We start from the raw sequence: 21868 nt of genomic DNA on the forward strand, positions 1-21868 counted from the left end.
CTTTCTCCTTTCTCCTTTCTCCTTTCTCCTTTCTCCTTTCTCCTTTCTCCTTTCTCCTTTCTCCTTTCTCCTTTCTCCTTTCTCCTTTCTCCTTTCTCCTTTCTCCTTTCTCCTTTCTCCTTTCTCCTTTCTCCTTTTTCCTTTTTTCCCTTTCTCCCCCTTCCCCCCTCTCCCCCTCTCTCCCTTCCCCTCCCTCCCTCCCGCTCCCCCTCTCCCCCCCCTCTTTTTTTCCTCAGTTTTCTCTGATTCCCAAACCTAGATAACTCTTAGTGCCTCCTTTTCTTTTTTTTTTCTTCTTTTTTTTTTTCCTGGCAAAAGAAAAACCAAGACCCAAACATTTAACTTTCCAAAGCAGCACCATGTTTTACTCTGAATTGCAGCTGTAAATCTTGCCAGAATTACTGCTTAAGGTCACTTTGCTGGCAAAGTTTTATGAGCAACAGCAAAGGCATTTGGGTTGCTTCTCTGCAGTCTTTGCTTAAATTCAGCTCCTGCTTGGAAAACGGTTTAATGCAACTGGTTTGAGGCTATTTGGTGTGTTTGCTTTTATTGAACTTCCAGACTGAGCAGAAGCTGATGGCATAAGTTACAATGAAATCTTTCTTTTCAATTAAATCTTTCTTTTCAGAAGTCGGTGAGTAAATGTGGTTTTTGAGCCCCTACTGTTATTCCACGGAATACACTGTAAACTGCACCTTAATTTTGTATGAAAGCTCTTTTTATCTGCAGAGAGGGATTGCGGCTAGTGTTCCAAGAAGTCAGCGTTTAAATGAGAAACTCAGCAGACTTGGCTGTAAAAACAAAAAAAAAGAAACCTTTTCTTCTCTGTCTGATATGGATTAAGAGAAGTTGAAGGTACAAGCTGCGCTTCGTCACTATCCAGAATTGAGCAAAAGCTGGTGCTGAAGGGAGGAGAGGAGGGAGTTGATGAATATTAGCAGAAGCTCATTTTACATCCCAAGAACAACTGCCCTTCGAGTTTCCCGATAAATAACATCACTCGGTTGCTTTAGCTGGTTGTTTCAGTATCTCTACTCTTGAGCATCTTGATTCATGAAAGAAATTAAATAATTTCTGAAAAACATTCTGGCCTGCCTCCTCACTCCTAGCCAAGATATTCTGGCTTTGTAGGTAGATATGAAATGCTGTTCCTGTAAGACACATTTCAGTCTCATTTCAGCCCTTATTTATGCAATTTGTTGTATGAGAGTGGATTCCTGTACGCATAAAAACAATATTCAATGCTCGTTTTGATCCCAAGATGCCCATCTGTGTACATAACTTGTTACAAGATTTAGTCCAAAATGTTCTTTATCCCAGATATATGGCAAAAACAGTGTTAGCAAAGGTGTGCACCTTTAGAGATTTATTGGCGCTTGCTAACTGTTACAACTGCTGTATGGTTTTGCTGTTTGTGAATAATACATTCCTACTGCCCACAAAAATCTTTTTATGTTGCAAGTGGAAATGAAAAATCTTCTTATAGATGTGCTTGAATACCAATACTGGGCTTTGCTGCTTGGTAGGTGGCATACCGTGTTTAAAGATCTAGGAATTGGCGTCCCATGAATTAATGTCTCCACCAGACAAATACTTTCCTGGCAATGCAGTTGCACTATACCAGGCTGAAAGTCATAGTCTGTTACAATTACTGGTTAATTTGGGGAAGAATCTGGGTTTTTTTCCTTTTTTGCCTTGTAGAGTGCTGCACAAAAGGGATTCCGCTGAGCTGAGTGGGTGTGCTCAGGAGGCTGTTTACATTTCTTGATATTAGCCTTTGAAATGATAATTAAATATCATTGGCAAAAATAAACCTCAAATCTATTTATATTTTGCATGACGACTTTCATCAGCTGCCAGGTAATGATGGGGGGATGTGCTCTGTGGAGGAGGACCTGGCTGTGGTTTGGAAGGCTTTGACAGGAATAGGACACTTCCAGGGGTGATTTTTGTTCCGTCCTGGTTTGATATAGTTTAAAAAAAATTTTTTTCCAAGGTGTGCTTTGCCATCCACACCAGGTCCTTTGGGATCCACAGGCCTTGTGAGCTGGCTGAATAAGAGTCAACAGCACAGTGTTTTGGCAGAAGGTAGCTAAGGAAGTATCTGGTTCACAGAAGAAGTCCAGTAAGGCTGGACTCTGCTGTCCAAGCTCAATGGGATTGAAGCATGGTCGTCTGACAGTGTCAGTTTTGAGCTATTAATTCACCTCTTTGCTGAAAAATTGTCACTCTTACAGCAGAGCAGTTCAGGGACAGCAAGGACGTGCGGCTTGGGGTGACTTTGTCCTAAACTCTTGCGGATCAGTGTGGGAAAGCACATCCATCAGAGCTCCCAGTAGATTAGAGGTTTCCTCTGCAAGAGCATTTACCCCTTGCTGTGTTGCTGCAGAAGTGAGTGATGTTGGAGATTGGTCCTTTTTTTTCCTGTTGCCGGTGCTAAGATTCGGGGGAGTGTGAGGCTAATCCGTCAAGTTAAAGAATTTTAGAAATTTTGAGGGAAGGGATTGCATCTCTCCTTTTCTTGGCCTTTTGGGATTCTTGTTTTGAGGTTTGCGTTGTGAAATGGTCAATGATAAAAACTTCCTGCTGAGTTTCTCACCTGTAACTGTATGTCTCTGGCCACCAGAATAAATTGAGACTGGCCAGATTTCTTAGCTGATCAGTCCCACTATGCCAGTGATTTTATGTAGTAAATATTACCTGGGCAAAACCAAGAAGTAGGGTTGTGTTCTATCATTAAAATCAGAGAAACTTTTTCATAAAGCAAAACCTTTCAAGTCATTTTCATCTTTTGTGCTTGCACTTTCTTAACTTTGAAGAACAAGATGACCAGCAGTCGCCTTGGGGAAAGCCCCAAGAAATGATTTCTTAAATGCGTCATTTCATAATGTGAGCTGTTTCTAATTTATGTATTTATGCATATTTCACAGCACATTTGGGTTAGCTTATGCTATCCTTCTAGACATGCATATCATGACTTTAATATATATATAATGATTGATATATATATATCACTTTATGTATGTATAACACTGCTGGGGGTCACAAAAGCTATACAGGTGTCTTTATCAACATTCTTCAGAGCTGAATAAATTTGTTAACATTTCTTCAAAATCCCTCCTGCCAAAACAGTCTAACCATATAATTATCAAATCCCCTTCACAGAATGTCAGAACAGAACTGTGATTCTCAAAACATTCTGGTTTAACAAGTTAGGACATTGTTAGACTTCTGCTGTCTTTTACTCTGTTAACACATTTCTTCTCCTGTTGCAAAAATAAATAATTTTTTCTTCTGTTATAACAATCTGTCAAGTTCCCAAACAGGGAGTCCTTTCAAGAACACGGTTCCTTTTTTCTGACACTGCTACAGTACCAGCATCTTTAGGTGGTCAGCAGCTCCAGAAGCAGGAACTTTAAGAAGGACATCAAATACTGTAAGAAGTGACATATCAGACACTGGCAAAACTGTCACCCAGGCAGATGTAAGATTGATGTCCACATCCAATTATCTACACGTAAAAGTAAGACCATTCGATAAATGAAGGCTTTCCCTGAATTTGCAACATTGCAGCCCTTCTTTGCAATAAACTATTGTAGGATTTTAAACATAAGCAAAATATTATTGCATTAAGAATAATGGGAACTCACAAAAATGAGTTTATAGTGAAAAGCGCCAAATGCTGATGGAGCATTGTTACATGAGGGAAAGCAAAAAATTGCACCTCCTGTGTGAAGTCAGGAAGAAAAAAGGGGAGACAGGAGGAGGATGAAACACCTTCTACTGATTCAGGAGGAGATGATGAGCAAAGCTGTTACTTTTGCTAAACTTTTCATACAAACTCCTAGACAAGCATAATTTTTTTTCAGTATTTTAATACTTAGATTGCAATATAGGTAAAATTTTCATCTCTTTCCTCCCCCAAATGACCCCAGGAAAATATGATGCTTCCTTCTCTTGGCTTACTAAGGTGAAAGGAGATTGCTTCAGTGGGTGTCCAAATGTGTCTTTGAATGGGGCTTCTGTACTGTGGAATTTTATGCCAGTCCTGTTTAACCTTTTCAGCAAGGTCATCTTCCAGAAACTGGAATGTACATTAACGGAGTAAGTCCACGTTCAGAAGGTGTTACAGCACATTTAGTTCACGGCCAAAAAACTACGTAGTAGAAGTTTTGTGAAGAAGGCAGTATTGTTTTGGGGTTCTGTCCACTAAAACATATTTTGGCCTTAAAATCCAATGTGTTTAGTATTTTTTATGGTTGGTTTAAAGCTGTGGCTTTGAAGAAGACTGATTTCGTTTGATGGAGTACTCAAGTATTTTGTGCTACAAACATTGCTGCAGGCTTGAAGCATGGTATAAACATTGTCTTCACAGGTGTCCTGGGGCTTCTCATCGAAGGGTTGCTCTGGAGAGAAGGAAAACGAGCAAGCTGCAAGCAGAAGCAGAGGGCGAGAGCAGTCCCGGTGGGCCAGAGCAGCCTAGCAGTTTATCTCCAGATGCAGATCAGGGAATAGTGCCAGCCGAGCAGAGCTTCACCTCGCCCGCCCTTCCTGTGTGGACAGATGAGCCCGGCATCGACAATCCACCTATTGAGGAGAACACAGTAGCAGACAGTATGTCATCACTTATCTTCTCGAGTCTCTTTTATCAGATGTGGAAACATTTGTGGTGTCAGAGCTTGTCTCTAACCAACCGTGAATGCGCATCTTCATCTTCTGCTCTTTTCTTTTGCAATTCCTGGAGAAATATTAGTGGGGTTTGGTTATGTGCAAGTATACAACTGGGATAAGGTCACAGTTAGGAAGGAAAGAAATATCTCGGAGTGTGTGCTAGATACCATGGTGTTGTATCATCATTTATCATATCATGGTGCAGTAGTTCATGTTAATCTACTAGTAGCACTGGCCTCACAGCGAGTCAGAAGGAGTGTATTTTCTGTAAAATTACAAAAGTTGTTTTCTAAGATGAGATTTCTTTTCCCCTCTTCCCCCAACCCGGATCAGCAGCCTTCCCACTCACGGAGTGCTGTCCTGCTCGAGCAAAAAGGCAGCTGAGTAACTCCTGCATCCATCTGCACCGAATGAGCAGTAACGTCTCTAGCATCTGGGATTTTAGAGAGGAAGCACTGGGCCTTGCCACAGAGGAAGGTGGTCCTGTCCGCTTCCTTCTCCTCTGTATTTGCCATCCTTTAGCATCCCCCTTTTTCCTCTTCAGTTGTCTCCATGTTTGCTTCGGAAATGGGCTCCTTCTCTTGACCCGGTAACTCAATAGCAGCTCCTAGTGCAGGTGTGAGACCAGCTGACGAAGAGGCATGACCAAGTCATGCACCACGGGGTAACCCCTAAAACACATTTTTATCATCATCACCCAATGTGAATACAGAGGTGACCCAATTGGAAATGCAGTGTATGAAATTTATTATAAAGGACAGGATCCAAAGGGTTCAGAATATCCTTTTCCAATCCAAATGACCCCATTTCAGGAAGCATGGATGCTACTAAGTTGTTAGAGAGCTGTTTCTAATGAGCTAGGTGTTCCAACAAGTAGTGGAACTAATCCAATTGCACTTGTTTAGTTTGTTGTTAAACCGTTGTCGTGTGGCCTGTCTACATTGTCCTTTGGCGATTTGCTTTATTGAAAGTGAATGAGGTATAAAGGATATTAATCATCTTTCTTTTTAAAAATAATTGGCAGCAAATCAACAGCCACCTGCCTTGCCTGAAGGAGAGATCACTACTATTGAAATTCATCGGTCCAATCCTTATATCGAATTAGGAATTAGCATAGTGGGTGGCAATGAAACGCCTTTGATCAACATTGTCATTCAAGAGGTTTATCGAGATGGGATCATTGCCAGAGATGGAAGACTTCTTGCTGGAGACCAAATCCTTCAAGTATGGAACCTAATTACATATTCTGTCTGCTTGCTTTCCGTTCACTCCTTGCAGAACTGCCTGTTAAATGAGATAGGAGATTTTCCTTGTCAGACTATGTTGTGTAAATGTTAGCTTTGCAATTATCAGTTGGAAGGCAAATTAATATTCAGAGCAGAGCCTGTTGTTCTAGCACTTTTGGCTATCATGCTTTATGTTGTTTGTCGGACTAGTCCCTGGAATTATTTTTCCTCCTTAGCATCTCTTATCAATGTTTAAAATATGAGTTTATTTTGCTGTTTTTAAATATTGTGGGACTTGGTCTTTATTTCAACTTTATGCATGCTTTCCGAAGGAACCCAAGGTTACTTCTGGTTAACAAGTTGGCATAATTTTTCCTATGTAAAAAGCAATTTGTGGATTGTAAGGCTGACTTCATCTAAACTGTTATTTTAATCTGGCTTCATTGTTACCTTCCAGTAGCCTAGGCAGTTGACCTGCATCTTTCAGTATGTGTAAATGAGTCAGTGATATTCTTCACTGGCATGATTTGAAGCAAGGTGCTTTAAATATTTTTCAAAAAAAGTGAACAAACAATTAAAATTTGTTGGTTAGGATAGAGTGTGTTTTTGTTACAGTTTTGAGTAATCAGCCACAGGCAGTGTAAAAAGATCAAATTCTATTAATTTTGGAGTTTTAATTTTATATTAGGGGAAGGGCTTGTTAAGGACCCTTAAGGATGGCACTAACAGAGTTCTATATAAACAAGACAGTCCTCCAGCTTTTTTCTATTTTTAATCATTCCACCTGAAACAAATACATTACCATCATTTCAAAATTACTTCAGTAACAATGTTTGCTTTTGATCTGATAGCCTAAGATCCGTCCAAAATTAGTATCAGCCTTTTTCATTTCACTTTTTTGAAATCAAGCCGATAGAAGTAGCTTAAATACTGTAGTTACCCTTGGAATGAAATTAGTTTGCACTTCAGAAAATAAAGTCCCTTTTGAGAAACGTGCCTTTTTCCTCTCTTGGAGCATTAGCGTAGTGGCTGGCCAAGAAAGTAACCCAAGAGGTTTCCAAAATGTTGCCTTTTAACAAGCAGTTGCAGACACTGATTGAATGCTGCCTAATTTATTTCAATACTCAAGGGCTCTCCTTGGTTGCCAGAATTAGGGAGCTTGAGCTCCAGTGAAGCTTTGGAAATCCTTGCTGTTTGGGCAGGTGTCAATTATAGTTTCCAAAGCCGTAAGTGGCAACAGATTGACTATAAATAGGATTTATAAGCTGCAGTGAGTCTTCCCTATCAGCGTGCTGGTACTGGGGCTGTCAGATGCTAGGGGGGTGTCCATCAGAGTCCTTCTCTCATGCCGAGGGAGAGGTACAGGAGGTAAAAGCCAAACTTTTTGGAAGATACAATATCTTTATTGCTTTGAATTTACCTGTGCGGGTGCTGAGCTGTTGTATTAAAATGACCAGGCTCGGTCTCCGCCGGCTGTAATTAAGTGCAAAGTTAGATGCAGCTCAGCGTGCAGACTTCAGTCGGATGTTTCTGAAAATGTTTTCAAAGGCTTTTATGAGCAGTAAAGGACTAAAAGAAAGCCAGAAGGGGCTGCGAGATGAAACTCAGCATTTTCTTGCCCAGTCAAACAAGAAGTATTACCCTTTCAAGATCTGAGGGAACAGCATTTAGTAACAGCTACATAAAAGCATATGTTGTCTGCAAGGTATATATAGGTACCTAACATTTTCAAAGTGCTCTACAAATTGTTCCTTTTTTGAGCTGGACTGTGACTGTAATTCATGTAAAACATCCTAATGAGAATCTCTTTCCCCAAGAAATGCTAAGGCTGTTTTATTCTGAAATTGTGAACTGCCTTGTAGAAAGAAGAATTACATTTTGTTGCATATATTCTTCTGTGCCCTTTGAATGCTTCCGTATTTTATGTATTTACTTTAGCTAGCGACAGCTAAAAATAAAACTAGATTTAGTTTAAGGGCTCTGACGGATGAGCCCTACTGGGTTTTGCTGGTGGCAGCTCTAAATGTTATTTCTCCTAGCTATGCCTCCTTTCTCTATGCCCAAGGTTACATCCTGTCTCGGGGCAGTAGCAGACCAAGACGTGGCCGTGGTTCAGTGTCTGAGCTTGCGGTGCTGCCTGGAGAGGCGGCTTTGTGCTGGGCATTGGGCTGGAGGATGGAGGTGGCTCAGGGAGGGCTACCTCCCGCTTCGCAGCTGGAGCAGCAGCCTCTCGCAGGGGTAGGGTACCGGTGGGTACGGCTACCCCTTCACTGTGCTGAAACCACCACGGCCAAATTGTTTGGCATTGACCTCTCGGAGCCCCTCAACTCGGAGGTGTGATGTAAATGTGGTGGCTGTCGTACATAGATTTCTTTCTCTTCCTATTTTTTTTAAGTGTTAATATTGCTATTAGATGGTGGGAAGCTGCAAGTTTATATTTTTACTTACTTAGGTTGCAGTGGGGACCATTAACAGGCTTAGGTAAAGCAGGTCAGTATAGTCCATTTGGTGTTAGTTTCTATCTGCTGAAATTATGGGACAGAGGTTCCTCCATTAGGGCACAATAGTACATGCTAAGGATGAAGTTTTAGTGTTAACTTCGAACCCCTTCTTACAGAACAAGGCAAATACAGCTTTTGTGCTGGTTTGTGTGGTGCTCCTGTTTTCTACCAAATCTCATTGCACTGCCAATTTTTATCTTAACTTTATAGTGCAAGAAATGACTGAAGATTACTAATCTTTGTATCACTGGGCCACATAACAAAGACAATTCTTGTTTATAGGGGGAAAGTTTAATCTGTTCTTCATTTACAACTGAATTTTGAGTGATATAGGTTTTTCAGTCTGAAACTCTGACCTAGCTGCAGTCGGTGGAAAATCTCCTAAGTTCATGCTAAAACTTGAGGATTAGGACAACCACCTTTTTCTACTGTCTTAATGAACAAATTTCATTATTCTGGATTTCAAGCGTTTTTTTCACATCATGGAAGTACTGCATATTGTTAGACATAAGCTTTCCTCAGAGATTCGGATGTATTCTTTTTATAGCTATTATTTTATAGTTTTAAGCGATGCTGGGCTTGACACTGAAAGCATATGCAAAGTTCTTGTCCTGGAGAACAAACAATGTAAAGATCTAAGGAAGACAAGTGTAGGAGACCAGGAGAACAAAAACCCTGGACTATGATGACAGAGGGTGTTCACTGTTAGAGAGATGTTGTCATCTTTGTGGGAAAAGGCCTCAAGTTGCACCAGGGGAGGTTTAGATTGGATATTAGGAAAGATTTCTTCACCAGAAGGGTTGTCAAGCATTGGAGCAGGCTGCCCAGGGAAGTGGTTGAGTCCCCATCCCAGAGGTATTCAAAAGATGTGTAGATGTGGCGCTTAGGGACATGGTTTAGTGGTGGACTTGGCAGTGCTAGGTTAACGTTGGGCTCGATGATCTTAAGGGTCTTTTCCAACCTAAAAATAGGTTTGTAGATTGAGCAGCCAAAGTGGGTTTGCAGGAGAGGATGGAAAGACGAGAGAGGAAGCCTGGTAGGGTCAGATACGTAGGTTGCTCCAAGGTTGGTTTTGCAGTGAGCACTGAATTTAGTTTGGAAAGGACTTTATTTCCATAACCAGGAACAATTAAACACATGAAAATATCATTCTGATTTTGTTGTTCTTGTTGTTGTTTTGCAGGTCAATAGCTTTGACATAAGCAATGTGTCTCACAACCACGCTCGAGCTGTGCTTTCCCAGCCTTGCTCGGTGCTGCACCTTACCGTGCTGAGAGAGAGGCGGTTCGGCAGCCGCACACACAACCATGCCGACACCACCAGCTCCTTGCGGGAAGACAGCTTTCAAGTGACGCTGCATAAACGCGACTCCAGCGAGCAGCTTGGCATTAAACTTGTACGCAGAACAGACGAGCCAGGAGTTTTCATTCTCGACCTTTTGGAAGGAGGGTTGGCTGCTCAAGACGGCAGGCTCTGCAGCAACGACCGTGTACTTGCAATCAATGGACATGACTTGAAGCACGGGACACCCGAGCTTGCTGCTCAGGTTATACAGGTAATTTGCATTCCCTACCTGAGTCCTTAGCTCAGCTTTATTTCTTGGGCGAAGCCTGGGGTAGAGTCTGTCCTGGACAGAACAGCGTGTGTAACGCCTAAAAGCCTGCAGCGATGCGATTTACTGTGATTTATGTTCTGGAAATAATAGTGCAAAACACGGTCTGCTTTGGCACCTAGCAGATGAACTTCACCTCCTCAGAAGTGAAAAGTGCATTAGTCTTCCCTGGCATACAGCCTGAAGGTTAGAAGACCGCTCGTGTGAGCAAGGAGAGTATCATGTAGCCTATTGCTTAGCAGAAAAAAAATGAGGATTATTATTATATTTATATATGTACTGTAGTTTTAATCTCTCAGTAAGCTATATAAAAGTGGGCTTTGTTTTGTATTGATTTGCCTGTGCATGGAATTGGGGTTAAAACAGAAAAGTGATTTGTCAGTCTTCGTAGAGGCAACAGGTAGCAGCTGGGAAGAAAAAGAATAGGTCTTCCATGAGTCCCGTGCAGTAAAACTCATTTTCTGAGTGTTCAGGAAAGAGCTATTCCAAACGACCGGTTCTGCTCTGGACACAAATATTACCCAAGGCTTGATGCAGTCTGACATATGACCCTTCCCTGTTCCCACAGAAAAACCTTTGCTCCGTGCCTTTCTCCCAGTCCGTAAGGAAACGGCTGCAGCACGTGCTGCTTCCTGCTGACTGAATGTTGGTGAAAATTGCTCGGGGAGCTCTTGCTGGGACTCAGGAAAAAAAGGAGAGTTTACCGCTTGTGGAAGAAGGGGCAGGCGACTCAAGAAGAGTACAGGGATCTCGTTAGGTCGTGCAGAGAGGAAATGAGAAAGGCAAAAGCCCAGCTAGAACGCAATCTGGCCGCTGTCGTTAAAGACAACAAAAAAAGTTTTTACAAATATATTAATGACAAGAAGAGAGCCAAGGAGAATCTCCATCCTTTATTGGATGCAAGGGGGAACATTGTCACTGAGGATGAGGAAAAGGCTGAGGTACTCAATGCCTTCTTTGCCTCAGTCTTTAACAGGCAGACCAGTTATCCTCAGGGTACTCGGCCCCCCGAGCTGGAAGACGGGGACGGCGAGCAGGATGAACCCCCCGTAATCCAGGAGGAAGCAGTCAATGACCTGCTATGCCACCTGGACACTCACAAGTCTATGGGGCCGGATGGGATCCACCCGAGAGTGCTGAGGGAGCTGGCGGAGGTGCTCGCCAAGCCGCTCTCCATCATTTATCAGCAGTCCTGGTTAACGGGGGAGGTCCCGGAAGACTGGAGGCTTGCCAATGTGACGCCCATCTACAAGAAGGGCCGGAAGGAGGATCCGGGGAACTACAGGCCTGTCAGCCTGACCTCGGTGCCGGGGAAGATTATGGAGCGGCTCATCTTGAGGGCGCTCACAAGGCATGAGCGGGACAACCAGGGGATCCGGCCTAGCCAGCACGGGTTCATGAGAGGCAGGTCCTGCTTGACCAACCTGATCTCCTTCTATGACCAGGTGACCCGCCTAGTGGATGAGGGAAAGGCTGTGGATGTGGTCTACCTGGACTTCAGCAAGGCCTTTGACACCGTCTCCCACAGCATTCTCCTAGAGAAGCTGGCGGCTCACGGCTTAGACAGGTGTACTCTGCGCTGGGTCAAAAACTGGCTGGATGGCCGGGCCCAGAGAGTTGTGGTGAATGGAGTTACATCCAGTTGGCGGCCGGTCACGAGCGGTGTTCCCCAGGGCTCAGTACTGGGGCCAGTCTTGTTTAATATCTTTATTGATGATCTGGATGAGGGGATTGAGTGCACCCTCAGTAAGTTTGCAGACGACACCAAGTTGGGTGGGAGTGTTGATCTGCTCGAGGGTAGGAAGGCTCTGCAGAGGGACCTGGACAGGCTGGATGGATGGGCCCAGGCCAACTGTATGAGGTTCAACAAGGACAAGTGCCGGGTCCTGCACTTTGGCCACAACAACCCCATGCAGCGCTACAGGCTTGGGGAAGAGTGGCTGGAAAGCTGCCTGGCGGAAAAGGACCTGGGGGTGTTGGTCGACAGCCGGCTGAACATGAGCCGGCAGTGTGCCCAGGCGGCCAAGAAGGCCAATGGCATCCTGGCCTGTATCAGAAATAGTGTGGCCAGTAGGAGTAGGGAAGTGATTGTGCCCCTGTACTCGGCCCTGGTGAGGCCGCACCTCGAATACTGTGTTCAGTTTTGGGCCCCTCACTACAAGAAGGACGTTGAGGTGCTGGAGCGTGTCCAGAGAAGGGCAACGAGGCTGGTGAGGGGTCTGGAGCACAAGTCTTATGAGGAGCGGCTGAGGGAACTGGGACTGTTCAGCCTGGAGAAAAGGAGGCTGAGGGGAGACCTCATCGCTCTCTACAACTACCTGAAAGGAGGTTGTAGCGAGGTGGGTGTTGGTCTTTTCTCCGAAGTAACAAGCGATAGGACGAGAGGAAATGGCCTCAAGTTGCGGCAGGGGAGGTTTAGATTGGATGTAAGGAAAAATTTCTTTACTGAAAGAGTGGTGAAACATTGGAACAGGCTTCCCAGGGAAGTGGTGGAGTCCCCATCCCTGGAGGTATTTAAAAGACGTGTAGATGAGGCGCTTAGGGACATGGTTTAGTGGGCCTGGTGGTGTTGGGTTGACGGTTGGACTCGATGATCTTAGAGGTCTTTTCCAACCTCAATGATTCTATGATTCTATGATTTTTTAGGAAAGTTGGAATAGACCAGTAGTAGGTTCTTGCAGTCTAGCGCAGTCATCTTTCCTTAAGCCAGCACCACATAGAGAGCTGTGATACAAATGACTAGTAAACATTTGTTTCAGGTATCATTTTTAGAGCTTTCATGGCAGTTAAAGGAAAATAACAATGATCTTGGGAATTGTAATTTCAGTTTCCCAGTTTTTTGATACAGTGAAGTGGTCAGAATTTTACACTGCGTAACTTTTATCTATTGAGGTGTATTTTTGCGGCAATAGAAAGAGTTGATGTTTCATTTAACATCTGGTATCCGAGTTTCCTGATATTCCCCAAACTCCAGAATTTGATGGTCTGCTCATATATACCATCTTTCTTGGGAGTCTCTTTGGGAAATACCAGAGATGTTCAGAGCTTTTGGCCAAAATCTGCAGACCCTGGAGCCATCACGTGGGCATTTCTTTCTTTTATTGCTACCTGTTGCAGAAGTTTGCGGAGACTGCAAATGGAATTGGGTGATTTTTAATGTTTGAAGCTTCATAACACAAAGTGAGAAACAGTCCTTTTGGCAAAGGATTTGCAGCTGATACAGTTTTAACACCAGGGGAAAAGCAGGAGTGTTAATATCACCTCTGTTCTGGGGGGAACTGCAGCAAGAAGCAAGTAAGGGACTGTGCAGTCTAAGAAGTTTGTGGCACCCCCAGGAATGGGAAAACAAATTCTGCTGTCGTCTTGTTTCAGAAATCATGTGTTTTCCTCCCCCTCTGCTAATAATCAATATCCTATCAACTTCATTACTTTGTTTTATATATTCGGCAGGCTAGTGGGGAGAGAGTGAATTTGATCATCTCTAGACCCCTGAAGTCACAGACGGTCAGTATTATCCGAGACACGGGGACTCACAACAGCAACTCACACCAACACCAGTCCCAGCAGCTGTTTCACAGCAGACCCAACTCACATAAGGTTGGTGTTTCTCTTTCTAAGAGGTATAAATACAGTTTTAGTCTTGTGATGGTCTAAGTGTGTAGCAAGGTGTCCTGGTTTCGACTGGGATAGAGTAAATTTTCTTCCTAGTAGCTGGTACAGTGCTGTGTTTTGGGTTTAGGATGAGAATAATGTTGATAACACACCGATGTTTTAGTTGTTGCTAAGTAGTGCTTACAGTGGACATGGTGGTGTTGGGTCGACGGTTGGACTTGATGATCTTATAGGTCTTTTCCAACCTCTATGATTCTATGACTTTTCAGCTTCTCATGCCCTGCCAGCGAGAAGCTGGGAGGGGGCGCAGCCAGGACAGCTGACCCAAACTGGCCAAAGGGATGTTCCATACCATATGATGTCACGCTCAGTATATAAACTGGGGGGAGCTGGCCGGGGGGTGGCGACGGCTGCTCGGGAACTGGCTGGACATCGGTCAGTGGGTGGTGAGCAATTGCATTGTGCATCACTTATTTTGTATATTCTTTTGTCATTGTTACTATTTTCCCTTCCTTTTCTGTCCTATTAAACTGTCTTTATCTCAACCCACGAATTTTACTTTTTTTTTTTCCTTTCCAATTCTCTCCCCCATTCCACTTGGCGGGGGGGAGTGAGCGAACGGCTGTGTGGTGTTCAGCAGCCTGCTGGGTTAAACCACAACACAAGGCAAGATTGGAAGAAGGGGTTATATCTTCTTTTTTACCTACTTTTTTTTTTTTTTTTAAAAAAAAAGACGACTTCCAAGTACTGAAGTCCTGCATCATGTCTGGAGTGGGAACAAAAGATATGCCACAGCTTTTCAGTACGTTTTGGATTTGCTGACTGCAATGAAAGAAGCAAGTTCTCTGAGTTAATACAGCTGTAGTTGTTAGACCTTGTCTAAGACAGTGGCTCATGTGTTACTGCTGCATGGGAGAGCTGTCATTCAAGAATGTTATTTTTTGTTGCCGCTGTGCTGGCTGCAACCAGCCAGGACGGGAGATGTGGTGCACACCACCCAGCTTTTAAAGAGCAGACTGGAGGGATGTGTCATCTCCTCTATGAACCAGCAGTGCTGGCTGCAAGACTGCTGAATTCTGTAGGGTCAATCTGGGAGAGAAAGAAAGAATGAAGAGACTTTAATGAAGCTAGTGTCAAATTATCCAGAAGACCTGCAGAAATAAAGCCTGTGCTTGAGATGTTCTTGTAGTTAGAAAAATATGACTTCTCACTGTTGAGAAGTTGATTTTCTGAAATAATTGTCGTGTCGACCATGTCAACCAAGCCACCTTTCCTCCTGTCCACTCTGTTGGCATCGCTGTTTAATGTCATACTTCTCTTGGGAGGATTTACATGTGTTGGTAGTATTTTCTTCTAAAAGTTTGGGTAATTTCAGAAAAGAACAAGTGAGGCTCTAGAAAGCTTGTTTTCCTCCTGAGGGACAAAGGTGAGGCTCCTGAATACAGTTAGCGGCTGTTAGTACTTGCCACAACGTTAGGCCATATCAACACAATGATTACAGCTCATCGATACAGCTTGAACCCACTTTCCGTCTGCCAGCATGGGTTGCGTTCATATCGCAGTTCCAAAGTTGATCTGTTGGCTGAGCTGATTTCCCTCACGTATCAGTACCACCCGTGGGCTCTTTCAAAGTGGGAAGTCCCATGCAATGGCAAGTAGACATTTCCCATGTTTCATACCATTTATCTTTGCCTGTCTCTCATTAACCTACAGTTGGCTTAGAAGTCTTGTGGCTTAAAAATTGTTTATATAATTGCATGGCACCAGCCAGTTAGTCCTAAAGCCTGAAGACTTAAGGAGCTGCCTTTATAAGCTATGGTATGTATACGTATAGCTACATAGGCGATTAACATGTATATGTGAGGAGTCAGAAGGAGAATGTGGCATTGGAAGTTGAAGAAGGGAGCATTGCCATTTTCCAAGAGAAGGCAGGGGAATAAATAAGTATTCGTAGTTAGAAGAATCTCCCAGGTTATTTCTTCTGTTATTTTGGAATCCTTGCAAATATTCTGTTGATTTAACATGCTAGTGTAGGTATATGTGCAGTGGTTTGAATGTATCACTAAACGTCCTGAAGAGGAAAAGCTTCAGCAAATAAAATATACTTTGATTCAGGTTTAGATCCTTTTGATGGGGCAAAACTAAATACAGGCTAAACTTTATAATTCAGGTGTTAGAAAATGAAATACAGGATCTCTTCTTGCTTCAAGTTTGGATCTTCATTGTAATCATTAGGGAGCCTGCACAAGGCACCCATTACCAGCCTATAGCATTGATTGGCCTTAGTTACTTTGTGCTCTGGGAGATTCTACATACCAGCTGCAAAAGAAAACATGACGTATAAGGGCTTTAAATGGTCTCTCTTTGTCAGTATGAAAACACATGTGTTTTCATTTCTTAGGAGCTTCTTTGTAATTCTGGGCCGTATTCTACTGACAGATGAGGTAATGCTGATGTTCACCAAGACATCAAAAGATTTGTTTCCAGTCTTTTGACCATATGGTTTTGTAGCCCAGTCCTAAAATTCAGCCTATTCCAGTGTGGGATGCTAATAAAAGCTGGAATGAGATTTTCAAGATGGGCCTTTACAAACTTTCTGTCTATATTTAAGTATCTACATTGAGTGGCTTTTTTTTTGTTTTTTTTCTGACCTGGAGGAAATCCAGCTGAAGCCGATTTGCACTACTTAGTCTTTTTAAACCATTCTGTTAAAGTGCCAAAGTATAGCTTTGGGGTGCATTTAGTTGTGTTTTGTTCTGGTTTTTTAAGTTTTAACAATGTTATTTATTCTTGTCAAACAGGATCTCTCCCAGTGTGTTACATGCCAAGAAAAGCACATTACTGTGAAAAAAGAGCCACATGAATCTCTGGGAATGACAGTGGCAGGAGGCAGAGGCAGCAAAAGTGGCGAACTGCCCATCTTCGTGACAAGTGTACAGCCTCACGGGTGTTTGGCAAGAGACGGCAGGATTAAACGAGGTGGGGCTTGGCTTTCCTGGTGGCACGGGTGGCCTCTGATTGCTGTTTGATGAGTACGTTCTCTGGAGTCAGGTGGTGTCAAAAAGTCTTTTCACAGATGTGGGAAAGTGCTGATGGATGCTTTTCTTCATGTTTCAATAATGGAAATAGAGTATTTAGTATCGCACTTCCACCTTTTCTAGGAAAGGGATGTTTAGAGAATGATAGCAGGGGAAGCGGGTAAGACCAGGAAATGTCTGGTTAAATTCTTTAAAGCTGACGGTAATCCCCTGAGCTGAGGATCTGGTGCAATGCTTTTTACTGTAGTGCACGCATCCTGTTTTTGTGTTTAATGTGGTGGGCTGAGTCCCATCTCTGTCCGAGGAATCTCCGCTCCTCAGTGTAATATCTGAACAGCAGAGATGCTCTGATGGCAGGCCACAGCTCACTTGTGCTGAGTTTACCCCCAAAGCTACGTCAGTGTTGAACCTGGTTCCTGAATGCTTTCTTATCCTCTGGGACAGCTTGGGTTTGCCGGTCTTCAGGGGTGCTACAGCACCTACCCGTGTTCCTCGGCTTTGCAGATGGGAACCGGGAGGTGGAGGTTAGGCTCGGTGTAGGTGAAGGCAGTCCTGCCTGATCGATAGCAAAGCTTCTGATGATTAAAACATACTGTGCCTTATGTGAAACAAAGACTGCCTATGGGACCTCTGCGATTCAGAGTTCACAGAATTACAGGTTGTTTTAGGAAAGAAATTTAGGAAAAAAACCTTCACAGATTGCAAATTTAAAAAGAACAGTGTGGGAGCATCCTTATATGCTTCTGAGAGAGGGAGATTTACACCCACATACCAATGGGTATGCTTCCTTTTTCTGTACTACTATGGAAAGCACACTTGATGGAAGAATCGCAGTTGCTTTCATTGTGTAACATTAAAGTAGCCACAGCAGCAACAAAAGTGATTTCCAGTTAAGCTGCACCTCAACTTTAGGTTTCCCTGGGAGGAAAAAGCTTTTAAAAAATGACTCTCGTTCCAAATGTGACCCAGGTGTTCGCGCTTTTGCTTTGGTTTTTCTGGCTTTCATCGGTAAGTGAGACTTTGTGTGAAAGTGGAGACTGTCACTGCTTGGATAGTAAATAACATTCTTGTTTTCATCCTGAGGCTTTTTAAAAAAAATTCTGAAATAAAATAAAAATTGTGGCAATTTTTTTTAGTGGCTTTGACTCTTTCCAGATTATCTTTGTAGAGATGCTCTTTCTTTCTTCTAATGGAATGGTTTTGTACCAACCTTTCCAGTAGTTTTTGAATTCCATTTTGTTCTCCTGAGTAACAAGGTAAAAAAGCAGAAGACCTAAAACACCCTATGGAGCCTCACTTACGTACAAGACTTTGTTACTTTACGGTGCCCGTATTGTTCCTTCCATCATTCTTCCTTCCCTTTTAAAGTTAAGGTGGACCCAAGATACACCACTGGAAACAATTATCTAGTGGCATCTGCAATGGCAGTTGCAGTAGAGATGGAGGTGCTTAGGTAGTTTTTGTCTCAAATTTTCGGGGCGATATACCATTGAAGCCACAGCATGTGATGTGTTATGTGGAAATAAATTATACTGATCCAGCTTAATAACGCAATACATTAATGTTTCAGACTGGCAGTATAAGGCTTCAGAGCTATTCACATTCCCAGGCTGTTAGTTCAGACTGCCTCAGCTCCAAAAAACACAGTATTAAATGAAACCCTGGCAAGAGAGGTGCTGTCGGTAGGAACAACTCTGACAGACTGATGTGTTCTCACTTGCGCCTTTGGACAGGTGATGTGCTGCTGAACATCAACGGCATTGATCTGACTAACCTAAGTCACAGCGAGGCGGTGGCCATGCTGAAAGCTAGTGCTGCCTCTTCGGTAGTTGCCCTGAAAGCCCTGGAAGTCCAGATTGTCGAAGAACAGCCCCAGGCTAATGAAGAGCAGTTGAGTACCATCAGTGAAAATGAATACGATGCCAGTTGGTCACCGTCCTGGGTCATGTGGCTGGGACTTCCAAGGTACAGAATTAATTGATGAAGTAATTAGTTACCTGTTTTAAGCTAAGTCTGAGAGAGATACAAAAGCAGACCTTATTAGTTACAGCACATCTGCCCTTTTTTCTGCCTGACCGACCATCTCAGCTATATTCGGTTGGCAGTGTGCTTATGAAGCGGACTGTGAACAGGAGCAATGTTTCCTTAGGAAACTGGAAGATGAATAGACTTGGTTTATCCCTTCACAAACCACAGTAACTACCCATGTGGATTCTGCTCATTGAACACAAGTCATCTTTTCTGTTGCTTAACTATATTGTATCTTGCTGTAGAATATCTAAAACCAGAGAGATTATTAATAAAAACAAAGTATTTACCCACATGTCTCTTTGCTAATCTGCTACCTAAATTTGTGAGGCCAAATATACAACTTCAGAATATTGGATCAGACATGCCATTCTCACATACTCTTGACACAGGTGTCTTGCACATGTACAAGCCCGTAGTTACAAATCCCCATGTATTTTTTTCAAGAACTCACTACCATCTCTGCCAAATGCAAAAACTCGTCAAGATTTGCAGTGAGCTCCCTCCCCTTGACTAATCTGCAGTCTGCTGGACATCACCGTGTTTCATTTTTACTCTTCTGTTTTTCACTCTCTTGTGGCTACAGCTATAAGCTCATTCTGGCATTGCTTGCTATCAAGAAGAGCTCCCACTACAGCAAATAGTCTTATTAACTTCAGTCAGGGTGTGCAGGTTAATTCATCTCCCTCTGATAGAGTTACCGGGCTCAGGTCTGTAGTTTAAGCATAAAACCACAATAAGAACCAGGCGTATTGGTAGCAGAATTGCAGTTGAAGATAACAGAACCATGCGTTGGCCGTCCAAAGATTTCACACTTTTTCATTTTATTTCCTGAGTTTTACTATCAATTAATTTCTCTTCCATTCAAGTATTAAGGAGTTGCCTAATCTCAATAAACAGCTCTCAGTTTTGGTAAATGTACTTGCTTTCCATGCTTTAGCAGTGGTTTATTGCTTATATACTACAGATGCCCATGCATGGCTCCTAAAGTTACGCTATGCATTGTGCTGCTATTCTTTAAAGGACTGTTGTACATCAGTAAAGAACTTAACATCTTTTTTACCCAAAAGTTAATTTCTATGTTCTTTTTTTTTTTTTTAATTATTCTCTACTTCATTGTCAAGAATTAATTTTCACTGGGGAAGATAACATATACCAGTACAGTTAGTGAAGCATGATCTGAATTACTTACATTCTGTGTACTAAAATGGTTAATCATTTATATTTTCATTACTGGTGATACATCAGTTCAGAGGTAGAGAAGATGATGCATGGATTTTTAGATCTTTACTTAAAGTAGAAAAAGCCTAGACTGGCTGGGGGTGGAAGAAAAATGCATTGCATTTTTGACTTGCAAACTAAACACATCGGGTATCTATTTTCCACCCACATTCTTGCCACCTGTGAAATCCCTAAAATGCCATTCTATTACTGTCAGTTTACAGAGTTAACCGTGTTTAAGTAATTATTCTAGCACTGGATTATTTCTTTTAAAACACTTTTCTGTCTTAAGATTGTGGGCTTTTTTTGGTAATCGGTTTGAATATTGCAAAATTACTCTGTTTGGGAACAGAAGTCTAATCTCCATCCCTCCCCTTCTCTTCCACGCTTAGCACGGTGGTAATGATGAGACAGCAGGTGTTGTGTCTACTATAAAAATATCTATATGTGGTATACACGGCTTTTTCTCTTGCTATCCGGTGCTTCCATTCCACAGCTGCCTACATAGCTGCCATGACGTAGTACTGCGGCGGAGCAATTTAGGGAGCTGGGGTTTCAGCATTGTCGGTGGCTACGAGGAGAACCACACGAACCAGCCTTTCTTCATTAAAACGATTGTTCTTGGAACTCCCGCGTACTTTGATGGAAGATTAAAGTAAGCGAAAATAACAGGAATAATAATAATAGTAACAACACTAATAATAATAAACACTTTTAAATAGTTACATGCCAGTGCAACTAATTGCTTAATGAAATATGCTGTAGCATCTTGTGCTGGGGAGGGTCATGCAGCCCAGTAGTGCTTTGCCTCCCTGATGAGTGTGATGCAGGGAAGTACGGGGTGTTTCTGCTGGGGAAGGGGCGTCTGGCAGAGGTGGTGCTTGTGCTGGCATCTCTGCCATCTCCCATCCTCCTCCCCAGCTGCAGTGCTGATGTCACCTGCTGTCTCCGTCTCCATGTTGAACTCTTCTTTAGGCCAAGAGACATTGCAAAATGCGTATGTGCAGAACTGGCCAGTTTATAACATTTTTGTCTTCCTAGAGAACAGCTAAAAAATTAGAACTTATTTCTGTAAAGTGGGAAAAACTGTTTTATCCTTTCATGTAGCCTTCTGAAGCCATTGCTGGAAACTCTGGTACTGAAGATGGATGCTGCTGCTTTAATGGACAGGCAAGAAAGTAGATGCAAAAGATCTCTGAAAAGATCGTTAAGGAACCAAGTCCCCATGCCAGTGCCCTGAGAATCATTAGTTGGCAGGAAAGACACTGATAAATGAGGCAAGTTCAGCGAAGGCCCCTGAGATGGTGGGAGCTGGAGCACTTGCCCTGTGAGGGAGAGGGCTTCAGGGGCACCTAACAGCTCCTTCCAGTACCTACAAGGAGATTATCAATGAGGCAGAGCCCGGGCTTTTCACAGTGGTGCAGGGCGAGAGGGCAAGAGACAACAGGCCCAAGTTGAACAAAAGAGGTTGAGACTGGTTACAAGGAGAAACTATTTCCCCATGAGGATGGTCAGGCAGTGGCGCAAGTTGGGTGGTCTCTGCCCTTGGGGGTTTCTGAGACCTCACTGGATAAAGCCCTGAGAGACCTGGTCAGATCTCACAGCTGACCTCGCTTTGAGCAGGAGGTGGGACTAGAGACCTCCTCAGGGTCCCTTCTGACCTTAAAGATTCTATGATTCTACTTAGACATTATGTTTGGATGCAAGCCCCAGGTCTAGTATCCATATATGCATCTTGGCCTCGTTTAGGATTAGTTCAGAACTAGGACTTACAATTCCTATTAAAGGTTCTCTTGTTCATAAACTCATTTTTTGTGAAGGTGGCAGTAAAGAATATGCAACTTAAAGTTTTATGGCATGATTTTTACATGTAGATTTACTTACAAAGCAACTTAAGAAGAAAATGTACTTATGCCTAGAGCCTTGCCAGTAATTGATTTTTCAGTTCAATGACTAAAC

At 42.9% G+C, this 21868-nt stretch overlaps 1 protein-coding gene across 9 annotated transcripts in view; it reads left to right on the forward strand.

The window, feature by feature from the left end:
* The window catches only part of LNX2 (ligand of numb-protein X 2), a 63741-nt gene that overhangs the window by 38535 nt on the left and 3338 nt on the right, over positions 1-21868 (forward strand). For all 9 annotated transcript variants that reach the window (XM_076328031.1, XM_076328029.1, XM_076328030.1 and 6 more), the window contains 7 exons: positions 4376-4614; positions 5696-5895; positions 9582-9953; positions 13461-13607; positions 16424-16601; positions 18394-18625; positions 20406-20564. In XM_076328031.1, coding sequence (XP_076184146.1) covers positions 4376-4614; positions 5696-5895; positions 9582-9953; positions 13461-13607; positions 16424-16601; positions 18394-18625; positions 20406-20564 — 1527 coding nt within the window. The remainder of the gene's footprint in view (positions 1-4375; positions 4615-5695; positions 5896-9581; positions 9954-13460; positions 13608-16423; positions 16602-18393; positions 18626-20405; positions 20565-21868) is intronic.

This window comes from Aptenodytes patagonicus, chromosome 1 (assembly GCF_965638725.1).
Source record: "Aptenodytes patagonicus chromosome 1, bAptPat1.pri.cur, whole genome shotgun sequence".
Taxonomy (NCBI): domain Eukaryota; kingdom Metazoa; phylum Chordata; class Aves; order Sphenisciformes; family Spheniscidae; genus Aptenodytes; species Aptenodytes patagonicus.